The sequence below is a fragment of the Crassostrea angulata genome, chromosome 8 (assembly GCF_025612915.1).
Source record: "Crassostrea angulata isolate pt1a10 chromosome 8, ASM2561291v2, whole genome shotgun sequence".
In the NCBI taxonomy this organism is placed as follows: domain Eukaryota; kingdom Metazoa; phylum Mollusca; class Bivalvia; order Ostreida; family Ostreidae; genus Magallana; species Magallana angulata.
The window spans coordinates 13,843,152-13,855,293 of NC_069118.1; the positions used below are offsets into that span (position 1 = coordinate 13,843,152).

The window sequence follows — 12,142 nt, forward strand, 5'->3', positions numbered from 1 at the left end:
AGTAGTCATGAAGTGGGGGCGAATTGTCTATGGTTGTACTTGCGGCAATTTTCCTTGTTCTTCTTCCGGGGGGGGGGGGGGGGGGGATTTGCCCTAATCTTTTCCATTTTGTTCGAGAACTTAGTCAAAATGTAATAATTTTCTTAAAGGGACTTGGACACGATTGGAGATCAAAAATTTTATTTTTATTCTTATGTATATGGTTTACTGGTGCATTTTAAATGATTGACCAAATTATTGAATGTTAAAGTCAATTACAAGCGAGATAGAGAGGTAAGAATTGATTGTTATGTAAACAAAGATTCAGTCTTATAGTTGTTTACAAGAAATGTAATGTAGAGAATTATCATTACTTAGACAAAATGACATGTAAAAACAATTGAAACTAATTCAATATCTTTATAAATACTATTATCAACAAAAGAAAGATACATTTGATTGAAACTTACACCAATACAACACATATTCAAAAAATGACAATATTCGAGCCTTGTTAACAAAACAAAGAATTATGAACGGGAAAATAAAATTTAAAAATTTTAGGTAAAATCGTGTCCAAGTCCCTTTAAGCTTTTGCTTAAAATTTGTATTTGTTGTCCTGTACACAATTTATGACACTTTCGAGAGCTTACACTCACGCACGTGTTGCTTTGAAATAAATATCATAAAATCTGGATTGGGGTTGGTCATAAACATAGTGTTTCATAATATATTTTGCTTATTTTTCTTTAAGTATTTAATTCACCTGTACTCACTGCTTAATTTTTGTTCGTCCGGTCCCTTTTTTGTTTTCGAAATTTTGCTCTTTATGTTTTAAATTGCTGTGCTTTTAATGAATAACCAATGTTGACAGTTTTTATTAAATTTCCCTGTTGGAATATTTTTTTCTGCAGCTGCAAATAGGGGTTTCAAAACACAGAATTATTCTTATATGATATATTAATAAGTACATCAACAATACACAAGTTATTCATAGTTTTATAGTTCATCGGTTGACATTACTTCAATAAATGATACAAAGCCATTAAAATCATACCGTATTTATCATGTCAAAGATGCGTGTTTAAATGTTATGGTACATTTTTATCACAGATCTAGAAGGCATACCAAAAAAATTCAACAAAACAGGAATAGAAGAAAATCTTAAATGGGTTGAAACATAAAAGTGAAAGTTTGTAATTTTTTTACCATCTTGTAGTAACAACAATACATTTATTTTGTAAGTATGCCACGACAGCCTCCAAGTCTGTTCAGTCAAGCACAATAAGATGTTTCAATTCACAATGTCCAATGTCTCTTTAAAATAAAACACAGTATACAATTTATTCACTAGTTAAACAGAAATGTGAAAATGGTTTTTTTTTTCAAATATCTTAGATAATATACATATACAGATACTATATTACGTTGACACGGACATAACAATGTCTATAAATGGTAAAGACGTTACGATATCACGGAACTAGCAGTTGACGGAATTAAAAAAGATTGATTGATCGGACCAGGAACAATTTATACCACATATTTCAACATATTCACAAAATGAAGAAAAGCTTAGTCTTTGTAACGAAAATCACAACATGGCAATTACAGCTCGTAATACAAAAAAATAACCCCTTTGTGTATATAAACAATAATTTCATGGAGTTGAAGGAATTACATTTTTCAACAAAGGTGTTACTTCAACATCAACATTCGAAAAAATAAATTTTCAACGAAGCAAAAATGCCATAATGCATCATGTGTATTAACCCTTAGTTACAGCACACACCTAAAATGTGGGAACAAATATAAATTAAAATATTAGCATTATTATAATTGTTACGGTAAGTAGCATCTAATGAAACCCGTTCTTTTATTCAGTACACTTGTCATTTCCCTTATTTCTTGATTCCTTATATTTTTAAGTTGTTATTCTCTACATTTTAAAAGTAAATGAAAAATCACGAAATGAACCGTCAGCCAAGGTTCTCTTAGATCATACACAAAGCAAAAAAGAGCATACTTATGTTATGCTATACCGATATAAGAGCAGTACATGCAAGTTCCGATAGTGTTTTTGTTCGAGGGTAGTTTTTAGGGTTTTTTTGAAAAACATTTGGCCCTTTAGACATTGGTGAAAAAAAAGTAAAGGCTCTGCTAGATGTAGTTTTGTAACATTCAGTTATAGTTCAGAGCACTGCATTATAACTGCAGTAATTGTAGAAAATTTGTGTTCCGCAATGGAAAAATGGTTTAGGTTTTCGATTTATTAACAATCTGGCCTTAATTTGTTGACAAGTAAACCTTTTAAATTTTATATTGTTTCACTTGAACATTGGAACGTGCCATTGGTTGGCTATTAGCATCAATAAACTTAAATACTGACATTAATTAAAACGACGCAATTATAAAAAAAAAGTCAAATCACGAGAGGATTTTATAAATTATCTCCTCGTTCCTTATAATAATCTAATAAGTGGATTACAAAGATTATTTAATCATTACGATGTAATCGAATGTGATTTCAATATTTATTATCATTGTGTCTTAAATTGATGATTTACTGCAGACATACATTTCCCAAGAGTTAAACTGAAAAAATATAAACAAAATATATAACAAACATCTATGTCCAGCAGTGCTAGTATAATGTGTTTTTGTTATGACGTCATTTTTTACGGGTTTTGTTTTTATTTCCGTATTGTTTCAAAAGATTAGCTTATTGGTATTGTTCAATAAATAGTCACATTTAAGGGGCGACCCAAACATCCCCGACTATTTTAAACGAATTGTGTACTTGCAAACTATAGACACATTGGAATGATATTGCCAAGAATGTAGAATTTATAACATAAGGTCAACGGGTTTTAGGGAATGATTTAAAATGTACGTTAATGTGGGCGCCAAATGTGACAGAGACACTTACTGCCTCTGCTGGGGGTTTGAACCAGGATCCTTTGGCACACCAGTCCAGCACTCTACAGATCGAGCTAAAGGGTTAACCCACTAGGCAGGGTTAGTAGGAATGTAATATACCTGACTCTACTACATGTACAAAAGATAAGGTTTTTTTTTAGCGTAAATGCATGCCTTATGCAATGAACAAAAACTTTACTATGCATCTACAGACTTTAAACAAGCAATTAACGTGGTAAGAGAATCTTGTTAGGGGTTAATAAGGTTAACCAATGATGAGAATAGTTGATGTTTTCAATGCATTATAAGTATGTTCAATACATTATATACATTAGGTATATATTCAATGGTAAATATAGGTTACATATAAAACGCACAACATGTTATAAATGTATTATGCAAGTTAAACAAGATGAAATCTTTCTACTTTATTGTTCATTAATGGCTTAGAAATCAACTTTATACTAATTATTATTACATGGGTGAAGAATTTGAGCAAAAAATTGGAAACTAAAATAGTGATCATGTACGATTATTTTAATCTCTTTCAATCTGTTGAAATAAAAGTAATAATAACAAGGATATTTTTATCGCTTAAAAGTCGGGTCGATCTTATATACTTTTTCATTGAAAATAGTTTTAAATTAGAAATACGAAAACCAACAAATTGAGCATATCTAAAAAAAAAAAAAAAAAAACTATGAAAAATACGGGGTATTTAGAAACATGAGAAATTTGATTTTCCCATGCGGCTGTTTAATGGATTTTAATTTAAATAAAAGCATGAGTCGAATCTACCTCTACCTCTATCGATCGTCACGAAAATACCGATATCTTATAAAAGGATTTTGTTCATTTTTTTAAGTAGTTTTATAACTGAATTTATATAACTTCGTATATGCACTCATAGCTTAAAATACAAACAAAGTATGCTGGATGGAATTTTTAAAGAAAGAAATTATTCAAATATTTACTATTATCTGTTGGCTAAAATGTATTGTTACAGAAATATATTTAAATCAGTTTGTAAAAGATTGGTTAATTAGAATAAAGGATACTTCTTGATGCCTGCATAAGTCTTAAAATGAATTTATCTAAACAGAGTTCCAAACAATTTGTTTAATATTTCCACAAAATTACCACAAACTTTCAATTGACATAAGAAGATCGAATAACGAAGAAAATGTTTTAAATATTTCTATGTGATAAATATTCATTGGGCGATAAATCACAATTCAAAAGGAATGTCAAACGTTAAGTCCATATTGTACATATAAATTGGTATGAAATGTTTTAACCATATAATGATTATACTTATAAATTCAAGAGTCTCATGTGCATCACAGATAATCATTACACAGCTTGTCAATGCTTCTAAAATCATTATCATTCTAAAAAGTGTTTGATTATTCTTCCTTACATGACCTTTATTTTGTCATTTGTGAATATTGTTTTGTACCTCATGTATCATTCACATGGTTTAAGACAAAAATATTTTACTAAACAGTACCTTAGTAAACAAAGTAATATGCACGAACATAAACTTATTTTACATAAGAAAAAACCCAGTTTATCGACATACATACATTGATTTTAACACAAATGTCCAGATAACGAAATTCGTATTTTGCACAAGTTAAAGAAAAAACCGCTTAATTAGCATTGACGTTTAACTTGAAAAGATATTATATGTACATGTAACCATAATTGGAATAGATGAATCTAGCATTGTTAGCTCTTTGCAAAAGGAAGTGTCTATATCCGGGAAGTACTTGCAATTATCCAATGAACAACTGAACAACTCTCCATATGTTTGAGTACCATCACTTAGTCAATTTTGATATATAGTCGGAATATTCTACGTCCAAGTTTGTGTCTCTGTTCTGTATGATTCGTTAGTTAAAGCTGATGAGCTGTAAACCAAATAAAAAACTTTTCTATTTATAACGACCTGTTGAGTCCCGGTTATTTGACATCAGGAAAATTTAGTCAGCTCAAAATACACCCTCTCATTATCTTGTCCGTCCACTTTCTTGCATTCTGTCTCCTCTGTCGATATAAATCAGTTTTCAATCAAAAGACAAAAATGAAATTCATAACAGAAGATGATGAGAATTCAATTTTTATATAAAACAACTTCGTTTTATAAAAAAAAATTTTCAGATGTCGAGAAAAATATTTTTAAAAACGAAAAATGAAGTGATACCGTTCTTTTCCGTGTTTTGAAGTTTGCTGTTTTCGGACTCATCTTTACAACTGGTAAATTCGGGAATAGACTGAAAATGGTGAATTTTTTATATTAAAAAGTTATTAAACAATATATGTTATACCTGCTACATTTTTTTGGTGATAATGACATCTTATTTGTTTTTTTTAATTCTATAAAACTAAACTAACAAATTTGATTTTTGTATCTTCTAAGATAATTAGTTTTAAGATGATCACCCATTGTTTGAAGATGCGAATATTTTTTTATCTTTTAAAGACCGCTTTCACATAGATTCTTTAACTTATCTAATATTAATCTAATTTCAAATACATATCATAAATTTCAGAAACTTTTCAGGCTAACTATGTGTTGATTATGCCGAGGTCTTTTTAATTCTAGCCACATATATATGTAGAGCGCAAACTCGATAAAATGCACGGAGCAACGTCAGACACAACCGTTATTTGAGGAAAATATTCAAGGCCCTACTATTTAACGTGCTGATCTGATCGACAATTGAACAATTCATATACTTCTGCTTTTAATCAACAGTTCAACAAAGTTCCCAATGAAGATTTGAATAACACACAGACGAAGGTCAAGACATTTTCCTTAATTACTATATTTTCTTGATACCCGCATAAAATATCACAGAAACTAATAACATACCTTTTTATTCCTATCTGCACTCAAAACGAAGTACGTAGAATTGCTGTTGAGATTTTCCAGCTCTTCAGTGTGTGTTTCCGTTATTTTGTTTTCTTTGGTTTTAGTAGTTATGTCCACGTCAGCTATGTCTATTGAAAAATCTTTACATACGTCATGACTTTTTGTGACATCAATCATATTGGAAGAAAGTAAATAAGTATCCTGTTTAATTCCACTGTTGACATGACATTCTTTTTCTTGTTGAATATCAGACTCATTTGAGCTCCTCAAAGGAGCTAAACCTGGATTTTCAACTAGTCCCCTACCGTGTGTATGTACCTTATTATCTTTGTCATCCTTCTGAAAGTTGTGTTCACACGTATCGGCAGGAACGACAAGAGATGGAGATGCGTGGAATTTCGCACGAGTTACATGTTTAGGACTGTCTAAATATTGGTGGAATTCATTCTTTTGCTTCAAAATCATTAAAGTGAAATTTATCTTTGTACGGGTTCAAAAGTAAAAAGCATCTGTAAAATTTTAATTAACAACTTTGATTGATTTTTAAAACTTTATATTTCTTGGAAATAATCAGGCAATGAAAATTAAACAAAATTGAGAAGACCAGTGACTGTAATAGAGCGCTGTTTATAAAATAATAAAACCACAAGAAAGTAACTTATTCTGTATACTTTATAATACAATTTATGAGAAAAGCGTACCTCTAAATCTGGTATTTCTGAGTATTCAGTGACTTCATGGAGATACAGCTCATCATCCTTAGGTTTTCCGCTTTTGTATATCCCATTAACCACTGACATTATTTTTGGCATAGTCGATTTTCTATAATATGAAAACATACAGACAGATAGCATGCTATTTTGTTCTATCAAAAACAAAAGTGTTCTCTTCTGTTACACACAAAAAATGCAACATTGTGTCTTTAAACAAACCCTTTCCATATCCCTTGTAAATAGAACAATATCATTTTTGGAAGTTGATTTTAATCAACTCTCCTATGCAGTTCCTCAGACAAACCGAAAGTGAAACAGGGTCTGGACCTCAGCACAAATCAATGCTGCTGACAGGACTTAGTTCTTTATGACAATAATTTACACCTTAGTGTATAGGTTAGTCATTGGAACGACCATTTCTTTTGCTAAAATTCTGCTTCAACTGATATTGCATGAAAGTCCTAATGAAAATTGAGGACATGTTTGATTATTCAGATTCATTTATTCTGTAGTACCATATTACAGGTAAGAGTATATTTTAGTTTAGTTATAGTTAAGTTACCATAGAAACACTCTTAAACTATACATCTGCCGATGAAATAATTTTAATAACTTAAAAATTTACAATATGTTGTATGCGATTATCGTAAACTGTAAGCTGAAATTGCTACATTTCTTACAATTTGTACAACTTAGCTAAAATTCACCGTTTTCTTTCTCTTGGTTTTTTTAGCTTTTGTTTCCATGGCAACTGGTCCTTATAGATACCGTGTCAGGTTGTATTGAACCTAAATTTACCGAAGGCTATCAAAATTCGAAATATGAAGAAAACCGGGGACAATGTGCGCCCACCAAATTTTGAAACTTTCTTTATGTACACTATCTGGGGATATTTGCTTACTAATATCCCAATTTGTTTTATTGCAGATTTTCAAAAGGGACCGGTTTACTAGTAATTCTGCTTACCTCTTGAACCAAAGAACAGTTGCAAAACCTCCCAATACAGCCCCTATGCCGAGTCCGATGAAAAATCCATGTATCAACTTGATATCACCTGAAAGTAAGAATTGCATTTATCATGAACGTCTTTAATAAACAAAATTTATAAATCAAAATAAATAAAATTGTGTATACCTGAAACATCTCGTTTATTTTCCTCCTCATAACTTCTCGGGTTTTTTTCCTTTGATCCGGATCCGATGGTAGTATTTTCTTTGAGAATTACAAACATGTCATCTTTTGGATTTGTACAATTTCTTCGATTTTTGTCAGATATAGTATTTGTGGAATTAATTTTGAAACTACAAATGGGTTTTTTGATGTTTGGTCCTTTGGGATTTTCCGTAATCAGAGGGGATGGGATTTCTCGTCGATTACGGTTTGCAGAACACGTACATGTGGAGATAAAACAAATTGTCTCTTCACTCACAATTACACAAAGGGTCATTGAGTTTGTATTTTTCTTGTCCAATGCGATTCGAAGTCGACAATCTGGACTTTGTTTACATTTGTCAAGATACTGCTTGATGATTTTTTCTTCATCTAAAAAATAATTGCAGTTATTAGTTTAAAATCGCAAGGATATTAATCGATGAGAAATAAAGTATACATATGTATTAATCCAATAAAGTTTACAGAGAGAGAGAGAGAGAGAGAGAGAGAGAGAGAGAGAGAGAGATGGAATAGTTTGAATAAAAAGGCATGTCTTTTGAACTAACCTGAAGGATATTTTGATATTGATAAAAAGCCTTTTATTATTTTTGGTAAGCTTTCTAGGGATCCTCTGCAAATAGACATATAAATCATTATACATATTGTTATGGAAATAGATCGTTTACATCACAGGAAGATGTTCCACTATTCTATTAGAATATATATTTTTTTTTCATCTTCACTGCATTACTAACAAATTTGTTTCATCAAATATAAGAATATTTGAATTCAAATTGTTTTTTCATGCAGCTATGTTTTGAAACCACACCTAACAGAGCCGTTAATTTGAAGACCGAAATCCGTTTCCTTCTGGTAGTCACAAATTTGTACATCTTGTATGATCTTACTTGAAACTGGCAAGAACTCGTTTTTGGTTAGGACTGAAAAGAAATATACTTAATTAGGCATGATATAAAACGAATCCAATGATCCATAAGTATTCTGTATGTCAAAGGATAGCAAAGGAGTTCAATATTCCACAAAACATTTTGTATGTTGAAAAAGAATCCTTTTATATATTATGTTAGTGTTCAAACTAAAAACAACAGCGACCGAATGGTAGCAATCTTATGAACTAGTGTTGGTTTTTTTCATGAGGAATGGATAGAAGAAAGTTTATTCTAGACGTAAGAACAAATGCATAACCTTAGTAATGGTATACATATACAGAATTGAATTCAGAACAAGTATTCGATCATTTAAAAGAAAAAAAAAGAAAAATGTATCGGAGGTAAAGAAATTAAGTCATTAAGAGGACAAAGAACTATTTCCCTTCAGACCGATATGTGATGCGTGTGTCTTTATTAAATGCCCTAAATGCCAGACGAATGATTTTAATGATTATTGAAATCTTAATAATTTTTAAACCAACCTGTTCGCAAAACACTGAACATTTCATTTATTTGATATGTTTTTTATCTATGAAATATACAGTTATAATCTTTTCTAGTATCATATTTTCCCATTTACACTTTTCAAGAAATCATAATGACAAACTCTAAAAAAAAACATGGCCCACGTCTCAAAAAAAAAAAAAAAAAACATATCACATTACCAATCATGTAGATCAATGTTTTAACGGAAAACATCTTCGATACTTTCTCATACCAATCTTCAGAGCTTCACAATGCTTCATGAACTTGGAACATTTATGTTAACAAGCGTGATGAATCACAAACACAACAACTGCGGTGCTTACATAGCATAACACGGAAATTATACACCTACATTTTAGAACACATTTGGAATATCGTTTTAATATTACATTTGTTTGATACATTAACTAGGTTCATAGCAATAAAGTTTTAGCAAACCTTGATCGAGGACGTATAATTATTAACATAATGGGAAGTTCTTTTTTATGTTTGAGAGCTGTTTCCCTTTATTTAGATTTTGTTTCAAAATGCGAAAATATAAACAAAGTATTTCCTGTTGACCAAGTTTTAATAAAAATAATTATATCTTTTATATCAAACGTGATGATACAAAGAAAAAAAACAAATCAGCTAAGCAAAATAGGATTGAAATATAGACATATTTTGACGATGAATGTGTAAACTATGTAAACATTGTTTTAAAAAAAAGAAGTAAACCTAAGTAAACGTTGATAGCATTTATGAAGGGTTAAAAAGATTAAGATGATGCTTGTCAAGCTAACATTATGGAGTTCTTAATGTAACGCCCAGACACCCACTTACACTTAAAACTACACGTGAACGAAGATTGCCATGAAGAATGATAATTATATGGCAGTAATAAATAATTAATCTGAATGACTTACTATTGCATATATTGGTATTTTCCTATTCTTGGCTAAACATACTTCGTAGAGTTCAGGAGGGTGTATGTAAGCTTACATTATGCGAGTTCCTAGTGTAACGCTCACCCACTTACACACATAACTCCAGATAAATGCAGATTGCCATGAAGAATGAATAATAAAATAACATAAAATAATAAATCTTAATAAGTTTATTTTGCATATATTGTAAAATTACAATTCTTAGGTAAACATTACTTCGTAGAGTTCAAGAAGGTGTATGTGAGAGGGGATGAAAATTGGCAGCATTACGTGACACACGGAATCGTTGTTAGAGAGAAAAGTGTCAGTATCTAACTTGTAACTTGTAATAGATGTAATTGTATTTGGATTGCAACCTCTAGAGTTATATCATTATGAAGTGGTTGTTACAGCTGACAACACAGCTGACAACACGTTAGAGTGAGACCGGAATATCATTAAATTATTCTTTCCTTTTCACTAATGATGGCTATTTTTAAAAGAGGTGAATATGAAAGTTAATTCACTAGCGTTTTGGTCATGGCTTATTTATTAAATCTGACCATGCATTGTTAATTTATAATAGATTTTCCGTAAACAGATAGGATTGGATTTCTCGACGATAAGGGTTTGGTGGACACATACATGTAAAGAAAAAGCAGACTTCCACTTCATTCACAACTATAGACAAAGGGTCGTCCATATTTCTTGTCCAACACAATTTAAGTCAACAGTCTGTCATACATTAAAGATTCGTTTGAGATATAGGTAGAATACAGTTAAATGACAATTTGAGAGGATCAGGACGATACACTTTGCATAGAAATAAACATTTAATAAGCACAAACATTGTAATAACTCTCAAACTGACATATATCTGCCAATATTCAATAATAGATATATACATAAAGCACAGAGAAATTGACCACATTAGAGTTCCACCTCCGTCCTGGCCGGGTCTGGAACTCATAACCTCTGGAACCCATTCTCCTAGCAGTAAGCAGCTACCGCGCTTACATTTGTACCACGCGGGGATGTTAAGGAAGCATACGGAATCTGAGTTACACATAATTCCGTGAAATCGCATATCGTAGTTATTATGTAGATATGCAAATATCAAAGCAACAAATCGAAAACCAAAACAAATAAAAAATACTGAAGACAATTTTTTTCAGAAATTAGTTTGTATTACGTAGATTTAAACATTGATGAAGTCATGATTAAAAGTTGAATGTCGTGTGAATTTGATCGAAAAGCATTGTAAACATATTCAAAATATAACTAATCTAAGAATTCTAATAAAGTATAGTGGTGTGATTTATTGAGAATTAAAAATAAGAATACTGGAAGAGATGTTGGTTTATCAATCACTCGCTAAAAGGTATGTAAACTTGCTTTTTTTTCGCGGCCAGGCTTTCCTCTGCCGTTGTTTACGATATAAAAATCCGACTGAGCAACACTACCCGCATATATATTGAACTTGAAATTGTATACGTATCGTTAGTTTGATCGATGCTTATATTGAAATATGCGGCTAAAATCGCATGTTGTGTGTTGTTTTGGTGCAACATATCGTTTTCCGTGCAAACTTTATAAAAGTTGGGAGGGTTTTACGAGAGCCGGGTGAATAACTCTTTAATTATTAAGAAGAACATAGAATTCTAGCAGCGGTTTTGACATTCAACTGAGATGTTTTGCCATCGCTTAGTATGTTTATTTATGTTGGAAACCGTGGGGAAGTGTTGTTCTATCTCATTTTATATTGAGGAATATACGTAAGCTATAGTTGTCACGAAATAATGCACCAATTATTGTGGCAGTATTGTACTACCCGCTTTTAATGCACTGCCGTCTATTTTCAAAGGATCATACTAAGTTTTGATCTTATTCAAATTAGTTATTTAATTTCACGATTATGAATAAAACAGTTAAAATAAGACGCTAAATTGCCCATATGCTTCCTTCTCACCCCTGCGCACTCGGCCATCTAAGCAAGACAAAAAATCTTGCTTTTGATAGCAAACGGATAGCGCTGGTCGCTTATTACACGGTCGTTTGAGATACAGGTGGAATACAGTTAACCCACAAGTTGAGAGGATCGGGACGAAACACATTGCATAGATAATTACAAATAATAAGCACAAACATTGCAATAACTCT

The 12,142-nt window shown here is 31.2% G+C and overlaps 1 protein-coding gene across 1 annotated transcript; it reads right to left on the reverse strand.

Annotated features, from left to right (window-relative positions):
* Positions 1-471: 471 nt before the first annotated feature.
* On the reverse strand, positions 472-9,509 carry LOC128157868 (uncharacterized). Its single transcript, XM_052820526.1, has 9 exons — positions 9,257-9,509; positions 8,471-8,582; positions 8,208-8,272; positions 7,624-8,031; positions 7,456-7,543; positions 6,478-6,598; positions 5,777-6,229; positions 5,105-5,174; positions 472-4,947 (listed from the first exon to the last, which is right to left on the reverse strand). Exons 1-9 carry the CDS (start codon positions 9,288-9,290, stop codon positions 4,874-4,876), a joined length of 1,425 nt encoding a protein of 474 aa, XP_052676486.1. The 5' UTR covers positions 9,291-9,509; the 3' UTR covers positions 472-4,873.
* Between the last annotated feature and the right edge of the window lie 2,633 nt (positions 9,510-12,142).